This window comes from Auxenochlorella protothecoides, assembly GCF_000733215.1.
Source record: "Auxenochlorella protothecoides strain 0710 unplaced genomic scaffold scaffold56, whole genome shotgun sequence".
Lineage (NCBI taxonomy): Eukaryota > Viridiplantae > Chlorophyta > Trebouxiophyceae > Chlorellales > Chlorellaceae > Auxenochlorella > Auxenochlorella protothecoides.
Genome location: NW_011934204.1, coordinates 237,428 through 256,213, shown reverse-complemented (window position 1 = coordinate 256,213; position 18,786 = coordinate 237,428). Strand labels below are relative to the sequence as shown.

Sequence of the window (18,786 nt, the reverse complement as noted above, 5' to 3'; positions counted from 1 at the left end):
GGGGGGGAGGGAGGCAATTGCTGTAGGTGGACATATTCTGGTGCAGAGGATCGGTTCTCAAGCGTCCTGTGCTGAACCTGGGGTCGGCCCCGTTCCCGGCGGCTCATCGGCTCCGGGCATGCGCCCATGCACCCAGCCGCCTGCACACCTCCTCAAACACAAGCCTGCATACCAGCCCCCCTCTCCTCCCACTCCCACCCACCCCTCTCACCCCCGTCTCCTTGAGCAAGGAGCGCGCGGCGTTGATGGCACGCGCCACGGCGCGCCCCCCCGGCGTCTCCAGCCGGACCAGGATGTTGCCGGGGTGCAGGTCGGCGTGGATGAAGGAGTCGACCAGCATCATGTGCAGCATGGCGCGCGCGCCGATGACGGCGAGGGAGGAGTTGAAGGGCGCGCCGGCGCCGCGCGCGACGTACTCGCCGATGTGCCGCCCCTCCTCGTAGGTCTCCACCAGCACGCCCGGGGTGACCAGCGGGTAGAGGGGCACGGGGAAGCTGACCTCGCGCATTCGCCGGAAGTTGTAGTTGAAGGCGTGCAGGTGCATGGCTTCGCGCCCCAGGTCCACCTGCTCGCGCAGCGGCGCGGCGAACTGGCGCAGGCTCTCCTCCAGGCGCAGGTGCGCGAGCCAGGGCAGCGCGCCCAGCGCGCGCGCCGCGGCGGACATGAGCGCGAAGTCGCGCTCGATGGCCTGGCTGACCGCGGGGTGGCGCACCTTGACCGCCACCACCGTGCCCTCCGCCATGCCCGTCAGCCGCGCGCCCAGGGCCGACAGCTGCGCGCGGTGGATCTGGCCGATGGAGCCCGAGGCCACGGGCGCGTCCTCGAAGGAGTAGAAGAGGTCGCCCACGCCGAAGCCAAAGGCGGCGGCCACCGCCGCGGCCGTCACCGACGGCGCGTGGGCGGGAGCCTGCGTGTGCAGCAGCGCCAGCTCGGCGGCGAGGTCCGGGGGGAAGAGGTCGCGGCGCGTGGCCGCCCACTGGCCCCACTTGATGAAGGCGGGGCCGCCGCGCTCCAGCGCGCGCCGCACGCGCGCCAGCCAGCGCCGGCGGCGCGGGCCGGGGCGGCCGGCGAAGGGGCTGGTGGCGGCCACGGGCAGGAAGATGAGGAGGAGCCAGAGGAGGCGCGCCGCCATGCCCAGGCGCCGCAGGACCGAGCGCCAGAAGTGGGCCGCCGCCACCGCCGCCTCGGCGTCCGCACGCTCCGCCGCCGCCAGGTACGCCGCCTCAGACTGAGGTGGGAGGGGGGGGATGATGTTTGTTAGCTGGTCTGGTTCGGTGGCTGGGGAAGATGATGCATGGGACAGGAGTGGGGATGAGCCAGAGGTCGGCCAGATGCCCCGTCCGTCCCCCTCACCCCCCCGCCCCCACCCGTCCACCCGACCAAAACACACACCTGTGTGATGGGCGACGAGAAGCACCAGGCGACGTGTGGGTCGCCGCGGGTGAGGGCCTCAGCGAGGAGCAGGGACATCGCGCGCGCCCAGCGCGGCTGCGTCACGCCCACGGCGTTGATGAGCGTGAAGCGCGGGCCGTACCGCACGCCCAGCAGCCGGTCGTAGTTGGGCCGCAGGCGCGACAGCGCCCACTCCGAGGCGCGGTCCGGCAGGCGCGCCCAGGGCGGGGTGGCGGCGGTCTTGGCGGCGACGCTGCCGAAGGGGGCCCTGGCTGGGAGGAGCGAGCGGGGCAGGGCGGGGAGCGAGGGCGACCAGGTCCCAGCCCCGGCCTGGGCCTGGGCCTGCGCCAGGCGGCGCAGGGCGCGCAGCATCGCAGGGCGTGAGAGGATGGGGCCCCCCCCTGGGATCCTACTGAGCCCCCGTCAGCGCGGCCATGGAAGGGGCCGAGCAGGCCTCTCGGACTGTTACCTTTCCCCCAAACGTCAATACAAAATATGTGCCACAATTGGGTGGACGAATGAGAGGCAGTGGGGGATGAAGCACCTGCGAGTATGGCCTGCAGCGCGAGGGTGCCCGAATGTGCCGGGCCCACGGCGAGTGCGAATGCTGGGGACTGCTTGGAGTGATCAGATTTGATCATACACCTAGTTCCTGCTCGGCAATGCCCTGCAGGGGTGTCGGTCGGCCTACAGGGCCCCCTCCCTGTATTCGGGCGAGAGCCACGTAGGCCAAGGGAAATGGAATCTGGCGCGAAGCGCAGCCAAATTGTCCCCGGGAGGGCCCCAGAGGAGGGCGTATCTGTGGACCAGCCAGCGCCGGCGGCGCGGGCCGGGGCGGCCGGCGAAGGGGCTGGTGGCGGCCACGGGCAGGAAGATGAGGAGGAGCCAGAGGAGGCGCGCCGCCATGCCCAGGCGCCGCAGGACCGAGCGCCAGAAGTGGGCCGCCGCCACCGCCGCCTCGGCGTCCGCACGCTCCGCCGCCGCCAGGTACGCCGCCTCAGACTGAGGTGGGAGGGGGGGGATGATGTTTGTTAGCTGGTCTGGTTCGGTGGCTGGGGAAGATGATGCATGGGACAGGAGTGGGGATGAGCCAGAGGTCGGCCAGATGCCCCGTCCGTCCCCCTCACCCCCCCGCCCCCACCCGTCCACCCGACCAAAACACACACCTGTGTGATGGGCGACGAGAAGCACCAGGCGACGTGTGGGTCGCCGCGGGTGAGGGCCTCAGCGAGGAGCAGGGACATCGCGCGCGCCCAGCGCGGCTGCGTCACGCCCACGGCGTTGATGAGCGTGAAGCGCGGGCCGTACCGCACGCCCAGCAGCCGGTCGTAGTTGGGCCGCAGGCGCGACAGCGCCCACTCCGAGGCGCGGTCCGGCAGGCGCGCCCAGGGCGGGGTGGCGGCGGTCTTGGCGGCGACGCTGCCGAAGGGGGCCCTGGCTGGGAGGAGCGAGCGGGGCAGGGCGGGGAGCGAGGGCGACCAGGTCCCAGCCCCGGCCTGGGCCTGGGCCTGCGCCAGGCGGCGCAGGGCGCGCAGCATCGCAGGGCGTGAGAGGATGGGGCCCCCCCCTGGGATCCTACTGAGCCCCCGTCAGCGCGGCCATGGAAGGGGCCGAGCAGGCCTCTCGGACTGTTACCTTTCCCCCAAACGTCAATACAAAATATGTGCCACAATTGGGTGGACGAATGAGAGGCAGTGGGGGATGAAGCACCTGCGAGTATGGCCTGCAGCGCGAGGGTGCCCGAATGTGCCGGGCCCACGGCGAGTGCGAATGCTGGGGACTGCTTGGAGTGATCAGATTTGATCATACACCTAGTTCCTGCTCGGCAATGCCCTGCAGGGGTGTCGGTCGGCCTACAGGGCCCCCTCCCTGTATTCGGGCGAGAGCCACGTAGGCCAAGGGAAATGGAATCTGGCGCGAAGCGCAGCCAAATTGTCCCCGGGAGGGCCCCAGAGGAGGGCGTATCTGTGGACGTGGGATTTCTGGGTTCGCCCTATTTTCCCTAGTATAGTATGTCTCCGTGTCCGGAAGTTTTCCCCGACAGCCGCGATAAGACTCTGCTTACTCCATAACGCACCGTTACTCGTGGTGCAAGCAAGACGCGCCCTCTCGGCAAGACCTCCGTGGTTCCGTCGACGTCGCTCTGAGGCCCTGAGCTTCCCGCTGTCATAATATCTTGTTTAACTCTGTCGCAATGGCTTCAGTAGCAGTCATGCCGTCTCCATCTGCTGTCGCGCGACACATGCCTCGACAGGTAGGCGTGGGTCATGCGGAGGGTGGTTGTTACAGACCCCGGTCCCCGGAAGCTCCCGGTCTCACTCTGGACGTCTATTCTCATATGATATAGGGCCGGTTCAAGGGTGATGCCGACCACCTCGTGGACGCTTTGACCGCTGCTTGCCAGCGGACCCCGACCCCTACGACAGCCCTCAAGGTGAGCTTCAGGCGGTAGCTACTAGGGATCCTGCGCATTGTCTTCGCTCTGTTTCTAACAGGGTATCCTGAGCATCCAACAACATCTCAATGCAGGAACGCGAGCTCGTACCATTCTTCAGCCCATCCCAGGCTGACAACGCTCAGTTTGCCACCTTGCAGCGGTGAGTGTACGCGCCTGTGCTGCAAACTCTCACACGCTTGCGGCGAGCCGGGTGATGGGATGCGTACGCATGCACCTTTTCTTATGAACCCATGGCGGCCGTCCCCACCCCTTTCAGAGGCAAGACGCCCGTGAAGGATGGGGCTGTGAAACCCAAGACTGCGGGCAAGAACGGGAAGCGCCGTGAGCCGGCTGGAAAGCAGCCCGATGCTCCAGCTGCCACTGCCAGCAGGGCGCCGCTGATCGCAGTCGCTGCCCGTAGTAGCAACCGCTCGCCGCCCCGGAAGCGTGCCGAGCATGCCGCTGCTGCCACCCCCCAGGCCACCGCTTCCCCACTTCTCCTGGCACGGTATGCCGGCCCAGGATTCACCAACAGCCCCATGCCTGAGGCACTGCCTCTGCCCACCGCAAGCCTCCTCATGCTGGACGGCCTGCGTCGGCAGCTCGTGCTGTGAGCCACCTTCCTCATCGTGCGCTCCCCCTGCCCCTCTGGCACATCCCCCATACTGGGATGACGCCACCCCCTTGCCCCCCCATCAGTGGAACGTTCCTTTCTGCCGGGCAGGATCCGCATACTATTTCTCTCTCTCGGATATTTGCTTAGCCTCCCCTTCAGCACTCCAACCGCTGAGAAAGCATGGCCGTTCGGGCGTGTTTAAATTGCCTGGCCAATGCCCACCCTCTTCGGAGTCGTTACCCCCTACCCCCCCGTGTGGAGACCCGGTTGCCCTCGGGCAGCACCACCCACACACCTTGTCTCTCTCTCCCACCACCTCCCTGCGATTGTGTCGCTGGCAGTGACCGCTGTGTCCCATCATATTTGTCCCTCTTTTGGCCCTGCGGTCGCTCCATCACTGTCCTTGTTTGACCACCCTTCCCCCCAGTATTCGAGACATGATGTCACTCCCCTATGCGACATTCGTCGCATTTTTTGTGCTGCTGTCTTACTCGAGCCCCTGTATCTCTATGTGTATGTGTGGCTTCAGAGTACCACCAAGTTGCATTGCCACTCGGTGGTGCCGTACTGGAACCTGACCCAGACCTGATGTCGCCCCGCGCGACCCTGTGGAGTCGCTGGTGGACCCTGTGGATGGAAGGACCTGGAGGACCTGTTGGGTTTTTACGCTGCCCGCCCCCCATGTGGAGCGGGTGATGCTTTTCCCAACGATCTTTGATTTTCGCTGATCGACAGTTTACGGCTGTAAATCATCACACTGTATGGTTATGAAGAGACAACAGAGGAGGGATCAGTTCTTGTCAGATTGCCAGTTTGTCAAACAACACTTTCCATGCTTGGAGAAGAGGGATCGCGACACCCTACCAGCTTATGCCACCCCATGAAGATGGAACAAACGCAGGGTGAAAACCAATAACAAGGGAGAAAGAGGAATGAAAGACAGGGGCATATGCCACAAGTGGCAGCTAACGTTCCCTGTCTGTCGGAGCATCCTTGCAACCCCGCCCTCCATGAGGATGGCTAGGGCAATGATGTCACTCTTGATTCCCTGCACACTCACCAGCCGAGCCTCCCTTTACCCGGGGGCAATGCTCCGGCGCCTCCTTTCACCTTCTTATTTGTACAAATATTGTGCCTGCCGGTGAGGCAGCCACCACAGCAACCCCTGCATGGAGTGCTCTTGCTCATCTCCATGTTGAGGTACACCCGTTCCAGGCGCCACAGGAGCTGCATCCACAGGTCCCATCGGCGGCCACCGAGCCATAAATCGGACAAGCCAACACTGATCCTCCTAGCCCCCCTCCGTCACTCCTCCATGTGTATTGGTAAGAGAAAAGCGATGCTTGCCATCTGCAGTGCTTTCGCAACCCTTTGGGTGATGGAGTGGGCAGAAATGACCTTGGCAGGGTTCCTGCATGAGACGCAGAGACAGGGTGCAATTTATGGAGTCTTGACCACATAGAGAGTATTAAAGTATGGTCAAGTCGAATGAGGACTGCCTTACCCTGAATGGCTGAAACATGGGATGCACAGGACTGTACACGTGGAGAACACTGGGAAAGATATGATTTTCACGCGACAGCCGTGCCGTCTACGAGACCAAACAAATGACCACATCTCACGAAGCAATTTGCATACAAATGTTATTGAAATTTTCAGAGTCAATCCATGCATTATGTCGGCCTGGCTGCAGGGCGCTGGCCTGCAACGAGCACAACCCGACCAGAATCCTGGTAAAGAGAATGTCGCCCCAAACTCGACGGTGAGTGCAGCACCGGTGTGCTTGATACAAGCGAGATATTCAAAGAGCTCATTTCGACGACGCCCATGAATTTGCAGCGGTCGACTTTTCCTCGGAGCCCCCAGCCCTTCCTTGGCAACGAGGGCATGGAGACGCGCAAGGCCGCCCCCTGCGAGGTCTTACAATCATTCGCTTCCACAATGGCTGCTTTCAGCGATGTGGAGGCCTCCTGGCTCGCCACTCCAGATCCCTGGCTTGATGAAGGGGTGCGGGCGAGGTCCGCCTCCCCTGCAGCATCATGCGCGAGCAGCACCAGCCAGAGCTTCGCTTGGCTTCGGGAGGAGCCTGCCTGGCCCATGGACACACTAGAGAGCCTGAGTCCACACCTTCCAGAGCTCCCTGCGCACACGCAGGAGCCCCCTGCCCAGTTCCCTGAGCTCCCTGCCCATCTGCTGGAGACCCCAATCATTCGGCCCAGGCCAGCTCGACCCGACTCGGCCAGCCCAATGACAGCCAGGGCCTTGCCACGCCTCAAGACTCGACCTGGAGCGGGCCCTGCAGTGGTGGAGGCCTCCCCCAGCCTGCTGGAGACGGCCGTGCGTGCAGCGCTGCAGCAGCTCGCTCCAGAGCCGAGGGGCATCTGGGCCAGGCAGGCTGCCAGCCTGCTGGAGTGGCTGCAGGCCTCTGTGACTTCGGCCCGGCCTGGGGTTGGATGTGTGTGTGGGGGGTCACCCCCCACCCCACCCAGCCCCAGCGTGTACGGAACGCCCTGCGGATCTTTCATGGTGAGTGGGCGGCCCGGTAATCGGCTGCTGAGGATGACTTGGTGTTGCAGAGGAGCACTGGGCCTGTGGACTGGGCACGCCCCAGTCCCCTGAACTTTTGCCAGGTGCAGGGCATGGTTGAGCCACCCGTCGAGGGGAAACATCATGCCTTGCAAACCCTGCACACAAGCGCGCCTCCCCAGGGAAATCAGGCGCTGCTGGAGGAGGAGGACGACGACCTGGTCATGACCCCGCTCCTGCGCGCCATCGCCTCCCGGGATGAGGCCGAGTACCTGACGGCCGCGTGACTGACGTGCTCGCGGCATGAGGCCATGCACGGCCCCTGGCCATGGAACAGGCATGCGGCAACCCAGGAGCCTTCACAGACCACCCGCCGAGCCGGCGACCCAGCTGATCGCATTTGGAACTGGCTCTCTCCCATGCTCCTGACCAAATGTCAGACTGGGCTAGCGACAGATGCAGCTGATGGCCTTCACACTCTCAGCGTCCATGAGTGCTAGGGCAACTGCGTTGATGGCTGAAATGCCAACGCTGTCCACATGCACGGTGCAGGGACGCGGGAACTATCCACCTGGCAGGGAAAGCAGACACCCTGGGGATGTGGGTGCTGTGCGGCCGGCTGGCCAGCGACGCTGCCGCGCCAGGCCTAGGGCGCGAGAGTGCTCCGCTTGGTGTCCACGCCAGCCTGGCGCCGGCACGTCATTCCTCCTCCGACTCGGGACCCGAGTCGTCAGACCCTGCCTCCGCTCGCCGCCGCGCTTCGGCCGCCCTGGCCTCCCTCCTCTTCAGCGCGGCCGCCGCCCGTCGCTCGGCCGCCGCCGCCTTTCGCGCCGCCGCCTCCCGCTCCTCCGCCTCCCGGCGCGCCGCGGCCTCGCGCAGCTGTTGGGCGCTGGGCCGGGTGAGCCTCTCCCGCCTGTCCTCCAGTTTGCGCAGGACCTCCATCTGCTGCCGCGCCGCGCGCCTGCGGCGCGTGCGGGACAGCTCGCTGTACCGCTCCCTGGCCCGCGAGATGGATGCGTTCAGGCTTGCCAGCTGGGTGTCCACGTCCACGAACAGCACGGCGCGCAGGAGGTAGAGCAGGCCCAGACCTGCGGGGAGTGGGCCAGCCAGGAGGGGGGTTGTCAGGCCTCGCGGGACTGAGAAGGTGCAGGGGCCTCGGAGAGCTTATGCTCATGACACACATGCACGAGGACGATCCTGAGGCCCCGCCCCCCCGACCAGAACACATTCCGTAAGGAGTTCAGGCCCGGCTCGCCTGCGGTCACGGCGCCGACGGCGACGGCCACCTTCACTGCCAGCTCTGCCTTCCCGCTCCGGCTGGTGTTGCAGTATTTTGACAGGCACTGATCAACCAGGCTTTGCACAAGAGCAGGCGTGCCCCCGACATACTTCTGTGGGGATGCAGGGAGGGGGGTGCGTGGAGTGGGGCCTTTGTGTCAAGGGCATGGAACACGCTGCAGTGTTGAAAGCAAGGCCATGTGGTACACCCCTCCATGCGGGTCACGGCCACATACATCGACGGGCTCGCCCCGGATGTAGCAGATGTAGGTCGGGATCCGGTCCAGACCCGCCTCCAGCGCCAGTTTCTGTGATGGAGGATGGTCTTCGTGCGTCGACCTCGGCGTTTGCCCTGCAGCTCATGCCTGCAGACCATGCATCCTGCCTGCACTCCCACCACACCCTTCCCATACCACGCAGGCATCAGAACCCACGCAGCCCTCCTCCACCGGGCCAGGGACCCACCTGCAGCTCCTCCACATCCACCTCCGCGAAGATGACCTTCTGGAAGTTGGGCTGCCCACTGAGTCGTGTGAAGTAGAGCCGCATCTGTTTGCAGACCAGGACGGTGGACTGGTAATACTGGACTATCACCAGGCGGTCCCCCGCCTTCTCGAGCATGGATGCCCACTGATCCGTGGATGAGATGTGGTGCACCCGGCCGGCTGGCCCGCCCTTCAGGGGCCGGGCTCGTCGTCGTGGCGGCATGGGAGTCCTCCCTCCTCGCCTCGGCCCAGGAGCTGCTGCACACCGATCTGTCCGAGGAACAATATGGAAACGATTCTTATGTCTGAATCAGGACCTGTGAATGCCGCAAAATCCTTGGAGGTGCTGCAGCATGCATTAGTGGGCGGGGTGAGATATCGCGGGGTGGTTCATTATCCGCATGGAGACAGGTTGCGAAGCGAATCTGATGCTCCCGTTTCAGCACACTCGATCAGCCAGGAGTCAGACTTCCCCATGTACGATTCTACACCTGATGTCCTACATGGGAAGTGCTGCATGCAATACATGCAGTCCATGCTGTCTTTACGTCCATTGTGACTCGCTGTCTACTGCATGCCATGCTCCCCAGCACAGGACAAGCACCTGGTCCTCAGTCGTCCAGTGGCACTCCCAGGGTGTCCCCCGGCTGCCTGGCTTGCAACACAAGGACCTGGACGTCTGAGGCCGGCGGGTCTCCCGCCAGGGCCTCCACCTCCGTCCGCTGCATGAGCGCCAGGTCAGCGCCGGGGCCCGTCAGCCGCTCCAGCAGCTGCCGGCGGTGGCCCGGTGTGCGCTTGGTCGGGTCGGTGAGCACGAGCCTGCTGCCCGGGCGCGCCAGAAGCTTTGGAAGCAGGCGCGCCAGCGGCTGCAGGGTGGAAACAGCAGTGCGCCAGGGTCACCTCACAAAGGTAAATGAGTGAGGTGTGGGTGGCACATCCCACGCCCACAGTTCCCTGCAGTCACATGCTCCCAAGATGCTTTTCGTCAGGCCGGCTGCTGTGCCTAGGCAGCTCTCCCCGCCGGCCCCCTCCCCGCCCTTCTGCCATCCTTCCCCCACCTCGACAAAGGCTGAGTCATAGAGGACGTCGCATGCCAGCACCAGATCTGCGGGGGCCAAACCCAGCCCGGAGTTCCAGTCATACTGCGCGGCACACACCGGGGTACACCCCTCCGCGGCTGGCCTCGGGGGACCTTCCCCGAGGCAGTCCCACCAAGAGTCTGGCATCAGCTCGATGGATGGGGGGCCGGGATCCTGCTGCACCACCGGCACGCCATTGAGCTGGGCACTGAGGAGGGCGCACTGCAGCGCCAGAGGCTCCTGGTCGTACAGCCTGACCGAGGCCGCGCCTGTGCCGAGGGGTGGATAGGCTATGGGTGGGGGGAGGGAAAGGGGGTGGGGGCCAGGGAACACCAGGCCCCCAAGTCGTGCTGCAGACCTAGACGCACAGGCTGTCCTGCTGAAGGTGCGGGGCAGCACACCAGGACCCCGAGGGGAGGACAGCAGGGTGCAAGGAACAGCGGCCCATACCACCCCACAGCCAGGCACACCCACCATGCAGGGCCGCTGATATGCCGGCGAGGCCCAGGCCGCACCCCATCTCCAGCACGCTGAGCTGGCGGAGATCCATGCCCGTCAGGTGGTCGCTCATCGCCACCGCGGAGGGCCAGACCGCACACCAGTAGGGGTCCCTGGAGTCCTGGCCAGAGGACAGATAGTACTCCATGACTGTGATTTTTTGGGGGGGGCAGGAAATATTGACTTGGCAGGACTGGGGTGGGCATTCACATGGCGCATGAGAGCAGGGTTAAGGAGGGGACCCGGGCTGGAAAAGCACCCCCCCTCCACTCCCAGCACGGAAAAAATCCACATGCGCGCCTCACCCTGGTCGACATCCGGAACCACCATGCGGATGGGTCTGGAGGCAGTCTGCACCGTTTTAATCTCCACTTTGATGTCCCGCCCCAGAACTGGGAGGCTGGCAGGCTTAGGCGCTGCACTGGTCCTCATGCAGCGATCCTTCCTGGCCAGCCCCCCTCTCAGGGCCCGAGCCGCAGTCCTTGGAATGCCACGCGCCATCTGAGACATGAGCAAGCGTCGGCAGTCTACATCTCATGTGCGCATGGTGGGCTTGTCGCAAGAAGGCAGTGCACAGCATTGGTGGTAAATGCTCCCTCCTGCAAGTGATCGCCGAGCGTCACGGACCGACCGACATGGAAAGGGCAGCCTCAGGTCGTGTGCGCCAACTACATGGGGCAGCCAGCTCGGACCATTGTCCTCATCACCGTTTCAAGGTCTTACGCGCCGCTTCTTGATAGTTTAACACCAATGCAAGGGGAAATTTCAAGGCACATCTGCCCATCAGCCTGTGGCCCTGCCCTGGAGGGCACCGCCGGGTCTCCTGGCCGGCGACCGGGGCCCGCCATGCTGCCGCGGTGTGCCGTGCTGCCGGCCCCTGCCCCTCTCCCGCGCCGGCGCCGCCTCCGGCGCTGCGTAGCTGGGCGGCCAGCGCGGGGCCTGCACCGCTCGCCCCCGCGCCCAGCCCTCCTCGTCCCAGGTCGGGGGCCGCAGCTCCGCGGACGCCGCGGCGGCGGCGGCGGGCAGGGACGGCACCGCCCGCGCCGCGTGCGGCGGCAGGCGCCAGGTCAGCAGGTCGCGCGCCAGGCGCAGCTTCCCGCCGGGTCCCAGGCCCTGGGCCGCCTCCCGCAGCAGCACCTGGAGCTGCTCCTCCGGCACGTCGGGCGGCGCCTCCGGCTCGCGCGGGGGCGGGCCCCCGCCGCGCCTGCCCCGCCCCCGCCCCTCCTCGGGCCCGCCGTCGCGGCGGGAGGGGGTGTCGTAGCGCGCGGAGAAGTGGGTGAGCACCAGCAGGCGCGCGCCCACCTGCGCGGCGAAGCGGCCGGCCTCCAGTGCGGTGGAGTGCGTGGCGATGCGGGCCTTGCTCTGCATGCCTGCGTAGACCGAGGGTAAGGGGAGAAGGGGGTGGTTGAGGACGGAGGAGAGGGGGCGAGGGGCAGGCTATGGGGGAGTGTGGCCTCCGGCGTTGGAGGAGCGCACACCGCTAGCGGGATCTCACTTGGGCTCCTTGAGCGCGAGCCGTTCGACCGCGCGCAGCTGCCCCTGTCGCAATCGACGTCTCACTGCAGAGGCAAGCAACACCCCCTCTCCCCGGAAACCTCGGGAAGCTCCACATGAACTCACGGGCGCAGAAGGTGGCCTCGTGCGACACGAGGTCCGCGCCCCTCGCCAGGGTGGCGATGGCCGTCGACTCGGCCGTGTCCCCCAGGAGGACCAGCTTCCTGCCCGGCCGCACAACGCCCGGGGTGTTAAGGGGCGTGGGGCCGGGCCCGGAGCCCTCGGCGGGTGCCAACCCCGCGGCCGCCCCCTCCCCAGGGCCCTCGCGGGCCGCCAGCGCGCTGCGCTCCCGCAACACGTATCCCCAGCAGGGGACGCGGTGCAGCAGCTGCGCGGCGGCAGCCGACGCGCCGCCCGGCAGCTCCAGCGTCCAGGTCAGCCCCACTTGCACTACGCGCTCGTCTCCGGCCTCGTACGCGGCCTGCCAGTCGGCCAGGCGCTGCGGCGCCAGCGCGGGGGCCTGATCCGGCGGCTGCAGACGCAGGGGGACGACGGCGGCGCCGCCCCGCCCCGCGCCGGCGCCGCCCCGCCCCGCCCTGCGCGCCGCGGCGGCGGTGGGCCCCAGCGTCAGCGCCACGAAGGAGAGCGCGGTGGCGGGGGCGTGCAGCGTGCCACGCCGCGCGGCGCAGTCCAGCATGCGGTGCAGCTCCAGAGGGCCCACCACGACCAGCGGGGCGCCGACGTTGCGCCCGGACCTCCGCCGCGCCTGGCAGGGAGGGGGGGATGGTGGTTGGCTGGTTGGCAGTACGTTCAGGACAGGGGAGGAGGGAGGGAGGCCCCCAGGGATGACCACGATACAGGGCAGGCACGTGGATCGGGGGGCTTGGTGCGCAAAGCTGTGCGGGAGTGCGTGCCCATGTTGTGGGGCAGTCGCCGGGTCGCTCTCTCCTCCATGCACGGGGCACGCCACGCCGCCCACCACTCCCTCCGGGGAGCCCCTTCTCGCCATCGCAGCAGGCCCAAACGCCCTGTCCGCTTGTCCTCGCCGAGGCCCATGCTGCGCAGCCCGCCCTCCACCGAAAGGAGCACGCTATCCCTCCGGGTATCCCCTCCACACCACTCCAGGACACACACAAAGCTCTGACTCCCTCCCACCTCATCCACCGCCTGGAGGACCCCGGGCAGGCCGAAGCAGTGGTCGCCATGGGCGTGGGTAATCATGATGGCCCGGACCGATGCCAGGTCCCAGCGCGCGGCGTGGAGCTGTGCGGCGCTGCCCTCCCCGCAGTCCACCAGGTACGAGGCGTCGGGGCCCCAGCGCACGCCCAGGCAGCTCACATTGCGGCGCACGCTGGGGCTGCCCGAGCTCGTGCCCAGCCAGGTCACGGAGAAGGGGTCCGCGGGGGGGAGGTGGGACGGGAAGGGTGCGCCAGGGGCGGGGGAGGGCGGCGCCGAGGACGGGGGTGGGGGCGCCGTGGCGGGGCCTGGCTGCCAGGGCAGGGCGGGCGTCCCCGCGCCCCCGGGCGCCCTTGCTGCTGCGGAGATCGGCGTCCGGGTGGGATCTCCGGGGCTGGAGGAGAGGTCGCCAGCCTCCCCGGCCCCTCCCTCAGACTGCTTGGCGGCCCGGTGCAGGTCCAGAAGGCGCTCCACGATCTGCGGCTTGGTGCCCGAAGCGGGGAGGCCCACCCTCAGGCAGGTCTGGCGGAGGTTTGCCACCTTCTCCTGCATCAGCCGCGTCTTGTTGAGGCGGGGGGAGGACAGCAGGGCGTCTTCCGGCCCGGAGTGCGCTGCCCTCGCCCAGAGCATGCGAGGGTGGAGCACTGTCCCCCGAAAAGGCCTGCGGAGGAGGGATGGGGCCCTCTGGCATGGCAGCGACAGGCGAGTGCATGGACTACTAGGAAACGTTTCCTACATGATGGCATGGCGTACCTGAGGCACAGCCGTCCGGAACCATTCAGCATGGCGGGGGGATCGGACCCCGACGTGGGCAGCAAAGCTATCCCAGTGCCGGGGGCGAGGTCGAAGAGCACCGCCTACAATCGATCAAACATTCTTTATTTTCTTTCATGTGGTATACATATACAACCATCTTGGCATCTCGGGCGCTGGAGCTCCTTTCATCCAGGCAAAATGCCCATGGCCTCATCCCCTGCATGGCTTCGCGCCTGCGCCCAAGGCTCTGTGTTAGAGGCACCTAGAGAGCGGACCCTGACCGACTCTGTTCAGAGCGAGGATTTGTGATATTATTCCTTTTACCTGCTATTAGATGGAGCGGTAGGTAGATGTAGCAGACTGAATTTGTCGCGGCATACTTTGGAGGTTTGAGAATTTTTTTGCGGTACCCCACGGACATCTGGGAGCTCGTGGTGCACATTTACTCTAATTCGAGGCCCTGAGACCCGGCGTGAACAGTAGAGAGATCTTATAATATGTCCAGGATGTCGCTGGTATAGGCATAGTGGGATGATGCATCGGTGTTACAGGGATCAGTGGCACACCGGCGTCGAGGTCGTAAGGGCTGAACGGGAGACTGCGGAAATGATAAGTTTCATGCAAATGCACTAAGGATAATGGAGGAGCACGTCATGCGCTGGGTCTTCATAGACAAGGCAGTCGAGATCATTCCATTGGACTAGACTAGAATGTCTGCCCCGTGCTAGGGCAACGACTTGGGTTCCGGCAATGGTAAACACCGGCCATCTTTACCTCGGGATTTACCTGGAGGATTAACAATCCATTTGTCGCACTAGTCGCTGTAGACAGAGGTTTCAAAGCTTACTCCCCAAAACGTGGCAGACGCCGGATCGAGGGCCGCCTCCCGTACGCCACCTGCAACGCGGCCCGGACACCGCGCGCGGCAGGGCACTCCTCTTTATATGCAGTGCGCACCCAGGAGGCCTTAACATACGCGGCTATTCAGAGTCACTCGAAACACAGACGAGGCAGACCCAGTGATCACTTCTTAATTCTCGTTTATATCCTGTGCTTCCGACCTGACAAGGCGTGCACCAAAAGGCGAGAGCACGGCACCATCGGCCGCTTACTCCGGAGCAGCAACAAATTAAGCCCCAGGCACTTCCATTTCCAGCTCTCATCCACTCCAGAATGCGTGCACAAGGGGCCCTCTGCTTCGTCGTGATGCTCGTGGGAATCTCGGGCATTGCCGCCGCGCGCCACCTCCTCACAGAGGTAGGACCAGACATCCTTGTGCCGGCCCCAGCCCCTCGAGGATGTGACGTGCCTGTGGGAGGGCACACGCGCCCCCATCCCAACTCCTTGCCCCCTCATCCAGTGCAGGCCGGCTCCGACCCCTCCCCCTTCATGACCCTGGACTCCATCATGTGCACCTCCACCAGCCCCACCGAGGTGGTCTGCGAGGGGGTGGTCACCACCGCTGCCATGGTCCCCAGAGTCACCCTGGTTCTGCGCCTGGGCCGCAACCTCCGCTTCCTGGATGTGCTGCCCCATGACAACCGGGTCGCCTTCCGGGGCAGCGTGGACTCTCCCACCGCCGTCGGGTCCGCCTACGCCACCGCCCACAACCAGCAGGGCGACCTGGTGGAGTCCAACGTCCTGGCAATCGTGCCCACCCCCTCGCCGCCCCCGCCCCCCCCGCCAACATGGTGCTCAACCACGCATACTGCGACGTGGTGGACGCCGATCACATCAAGTGCGAGGCCAGCCTCACCCTGGTGGAGAGCGTCCCGAGAATGACCCTGGTCTACAACCTGAACGGCGAAAAGTATTTTGCCGACTGCACCTCCAGCAGCCTGGAGGTGACCTGCACCAACACCCTCAGGTCTGCGGTTGCCACCGGCACGTGCCAAGCCTCGGGCGACACTGCCACTCAACGCTTCTTCCAGTCCCGGATTGTGGACATCGCCCCTTTCCCGGCACAGCCACCGGCGGCGTGATGTGCAGGGGACAATGGAACCTTTGCCCTGGGGTGGCGGTCTCACCAGGAACCCCAAGGAGGCTTGGGTCCCTCCTTCGTGCAGAGATACAATGCCTCTCCCTATGCAGCGTTCGCTCCCACTTTTTGACAAGAAGTTTCAGCCCCCTCATGATATCACGGGACCCTCCATCCGAAACACTGTGCGACGACTACCCTTCCATTGCCAAGTACTGTTTTGCACACGGGGGAATGGACTGCAGTAGCCCCTTCCAAGTGCACCACACTCACCATGACCAATATTGCAATTTCATCCGAGTGCTGATTGATACAACCAGACCCAGGCAAACAGCGATGGAACAGTGGTTACACGGGGTCTATGCGTCTTTTGGGCTTGCCGCACTCTTCTTCGAGGTTCTGTTGGGAGCAGCGGGAGCCCGGAATGCAGGCAGGGCGACAACGTCACCGCAATGCGGTTGGTTGACTCAGATTTGCAGCAAGGAATCTCCGTACACAGAGAGATACGACCAGCAGTATTCCGCAAGTTTTGCCTGGAGCCTTGCCAAACAACTGCAGTTCAAAAGGACCAGGGAAATGTTCGTTGTCCAAGGTCGGCAGACCTCAGTGGATTGGGTTGAGACGTGAAGGATGTCTGAGGCACTCCACATGCTTGACCAAGTTGGTGGCAAGCAGCGAACCGACCTCCCTATGCGTTGAGTCACCCAGATTCTCAGCTGACAAAACAGTGGAGTCACTTGCAGAGGGAAAGCAAGATGTGCTGATGCCGCCTTGATCACCGTTCGTCCAGCATCTCCCCTTTCCAAACTCCCAGTCCCAACACCCGGGATTTCCACCGCGCGCTAACAGAACCGGGTCCCTTCGTACAGAGCTCCAAAAGTGTGCCGTTGCCATCCTCTGCAGTGAATAACCACTTCTCAAAACTTCTCGCTATCCCAAATTCAGCGCTGCTGCCCCGACGCTGTGCGTGACAGACCAAGCAAGCGCCTCACTCCTTGGTGCAGCCTGTCTTTCCTGGCACTCTTGCCCTCCACTCCAGCTTTCAGGAGCAGCTGCAAACTTGCAAAGCGTCTTGATTGGGGACTGGATCACACTCCTCGGCAGTGATGCTGAATGGAGGTGCTGCGAACGGTCAGGCCAGCCCGGAACCTGCGCCCATACAGGCGGCACGCCAGCTTCAACGGCGAGCCCAGGTACTGCAGTTGGCAGCACATTAAGATTTAATGAGCAGGGGGGACATTGAATTGTTCCTTCGAGCATTGACACTGTGTCGATCCGTCTTCCCTCGCAGACGATCCTGGACCGCACCACGCCTCATGTCCTCTACCGGTGGCTGGCATGGGCTTTTGTGTGCGTCGTGTACGCCATCAGGGTCTTCAATCTAGAAGGGTGAGCGTCCCTGCCCCGCCACCCAGAGGGAGTTGCACTGGGGGCGCTGAGACTGGATTTTTGTTTTGGTTGGGACGCGCCTCCCGCCCACCGGCCGGCTTACAGAACCTTTCCCCCTCCTTGGCGCCCATGCCACAGGTTCTACATTGTATCGTATGCGCTTGGCATCTACAACTTGAATCTGCTGCTGGGATTCCTCACTCCCCAAGTGGATCCCGAGCTGGAGGGCCCAACGCTCCCTTCCAAGTCTGACGAGGAGTTTAGGCCCTTTGTGCGCAAACTGCCGGAGTTCAAAGCCTGGTGAGCTGGCTGCTTGGGGGATCATCGGGCATTCTGCTCGCTCGCATCAGGGACGACTCAGTATTCGAACTCAGAGCCCTCCATGCTGCCGTGATGCGGACAGGGCGGGATTACTGACGAGGCAGACTCTGCACTCGCATCGCAAAGGCACTCCGAGTGGCTCAGCAGTGCTCCCATGGGTAGCATCCCGACCATGCCCCCCAAACTTCTAATTCACACCCCTATGTGCCTTGCTCTTTCCAGGTATGCGAGCATCCGGTCGCTGCTCCTGGGTTTTGCTGCCACCTTCTTCGCAGCGTTTGACATCCCCGTCTTCTGGCCGATCCTGGTGCTCTACTGGTTTGTGCTCTTCTTCGTCACCATGAAGAAGCAGATCCTGCACATGGTCAAGTACCGGTATCTGCCTTTCTCATGGGGCAAGAAGGTGAGGTTCGCTCTTGCCTCTTGGGCATCGGGGGTGTTGGGTGGGGATACTGTCCTGTACAGCACTTGTACCACTCCCTTCCCTGCGCTGATTTGTCTGAGAGCTGACAAACTGACCTGTGCTGGTCTTGGAGGATCCAAGGGTCACGCCGGTGGCCCCCTTACTCACCCTCCCATGACCCGATGCAGACTTATGGCTCAGGCAAGGCGCCACGAAAAGAAACTAAATGACATGCGATGTTCATGCTGACGTGGCACGGCGCAGCTGGGCCTGCCAGCGTGGCGGCCGGGCCAGGCCCCATTGTCTGTGCGGTCCAGTCAAACCCAGGTCCTGCCGCGTGCCTTGCACGGCGTGGTGCGCAGGATTCTGACTCGTGTATGACACTCCTTTTGCAATCTCGATAAAGGCGCAGCCTTACAACCGTTGTCCTCACAGAGCAGACAGCCTGTTGCCAGACATTTGAATTCAGCGGACACAGGCTCCTCGATCGCAAGGTTCAGATTGGCAGACAGGGACTGTCCACAAATACGCCCTGCAATATTCCTCGTCCACCCGCCCCCTGCTACCGACATCGACGCTCGTCCTCGCTGCCGTGAGGAGGTGAGCGTCTGTTTCTCTCTCCACAGCGGCGGGGAGGATCCCGGGACCGGCTGCGGGACCCACCCCGCCGTTTCCTGTGCATGAGCGTGCCAAAGGGGGTTGAAGGGGTTGAGTCTGGCGGTGTGTGTCAGCGCAGCCACTCCGCCGGGCCCATCACGTCATGGCAGTGCGCTTGGTGCATGCAGAGGCGAAGGCATGCGCAGAGTGCAGGGGCGGGGCGGCTCACACGACATGTCTCGTCCCACAAAACACCGCCAGCTCAAGGCCACGCAGGTGCATGACTTAATGTCTTTGTCAATTGTCAGGAGTACACTCATGCATAGCAAGATTTCCTCGTTCCTTCCCATGCGCAGTGCCT

At 64.3% G+C, this 18,786-nt stretch overlaps 8 protein-coding genes across 8 annotated transcripts in view; 5 read left to right on the top strand and 3 right to left on the bottom strand.

Moving 5' to 3' along the window:
* The window catches only part of F751_5064 (ADP,ATP carrier protein), a gene marked incomplete at both ends in the record, with an annotated part of 7,133 nt that extends 4,203 nt beyond the window's left edge, over positions 1-2,930 (bottom strand). Inside the window, 5 exons of the mRNA XM_011398807.1 lie at positions 212-976; positions 1,091-1,228; positions 1,393-1,734; positions 2,257-2,394; positions 2,559-2,930. Coding sequence (XP_011397109.1) covers positions 212-976; positions 1,091-1,228; positions 1,393-1,734; positions 2,257-2,394; positions 2,559-2,930 — 1,755 coding nt within the window. The remainder of the gene's footprint in view (positions 1-211; positions 977-1,090; positions 1,229-1,392; positions 1,735-2,256; positions 2,395-2,558) is intronic.
* A 1,355-nt stretch (positions 2,931-4,285) lies between these two features.
* F751_5063 (hypothetical protein) lies at positions 4,286-4,789 on the top strand (the record flags this gene model as incomplete). Its single annotated transcript, XM_011398806.1, has 1 exon — positions 4,286-4,789. The coding sequence occupies one exon, from the start codon at positions 4,286-4,288 to the stop codon at positions 4,787-4,789; it is 504 nt and encodes a 167-aa protein (XP_011397108.1).
* Positions 4,790-6,692: 1,903 nt separating this feature from the next.
* On the top strand, positions 6,693-7,258 carry F751_5062 (hypothetical protein; the record flags this gene model as incomplete). The annotated part of the gene is made up of 2 exons (XM_011398805.1): positions 6,693-6,893; positions 7,154-7,258. The coding sequence occupies 2 exons, from the start codon at positions 6,693-6,695 to the stop codon at positions 7,256-7,258; spliced, it is 306 nt and encodes a 101-aa protein (XP_011397107.1).
* A 159-nt stretch (positions 7,259-7,417) lies between these two features.
* On the bottom strand, positions 7,418-8,870 carry F751_5060 (Thioredoxin; the record flags this gene model as incomplete). The annotated part of the gene is made up of 5 exons (XM_011398803.1): positions 7,418-7,534; positions 7,908-8,059; positions 8,149-8,362; positions 8,486-8,557; positions 8,715-8,870. 5 exons carry the CDS (start codon positions 8,868-8,870, stop codon positions 7,418-7,420), a joined length of 711 nt encoding a protein of 236 aa, XP_011397105.1.
* Positions 7,570-8,046, top strand: F751_5061 (hypothetical protein; the record flags this gene model as incomplete). Its single annotated transcript, XM_011398804.1, has 1 exon — positions 7,570-8,046. The coding sequence occupies one exon, from the start codon at positions 7,570-7,572 to the stop codon at positions 8,044-8,046; it is 477 nt and encodes a 158-aa protein (XP_011397106.1).
* Positions 8,871-9,345: 475 nt separating the features above from the next.
* F751_5059 (Ribonuclease Z) lies at positions 9,346-13,766 on the bottom strand (the record flags this gene model as incomplete). Its single annotated transcript, XM_011398802.1, has 10 exons — positions 9,346-9,600; positions 9,793-10,082; positions 10,288-10,461; positions 10,617-10,812; positions 11,614-11,681; positions 11,932-12,337; positions 12,443-12,571; positions 12,961-13,171; positions 13,418-13,642; positions 13,735-13,766. The coding sequence occupies 10 exons, from the start codon at positions 13,764-13,766 to the stop codon at positions 9,346-9,348; spliced, it is 1,986 nt and encodes a 661-aa protein (XP_011397104.1).
* A 1,144-nt stretch (positions 13,767-14,910) lies between these two features.
* Positions 14,911-15,719, top strand: F751_5058 (hypothetical protein; the record flags this gene model as incomplete). Its single annotated transcript, XM_011398801.1, has 3 exons — positions 14,911-14,994; positions 15,103-15,387; positions 15,483-15,719. 3 exons carry the CDS (start codon positions 14,911-14,913, stop codon positions 15,717-15,719), a joined length of 606 nt encoding a protein of 201 aa, XP_011397103.1.
* A 1,102-nt stretch (positions 15,720-16,821) lies between these two features.
* Positions 16,822-18,058, top strand: F751_5057 (Protein RER1C; the record flags this gene model as incomplete). Its single annotated transcript, XM_011398800.1, has 5 exons — positions 16,822-16,908; positions 17,007-17,104; positions 17,243-17,404; positions 17,648-17,828; positions 18,017-18,058. 5 exons carry the CDS (start codon positions 16,822-16,824, stop codon positions 18,056-18,058), a joined length of 570 nt encoding a protein of 189 aa, XP_011397102.1.
* Positions 18,059-18,786: the final 728 nt, after the last annotated feature.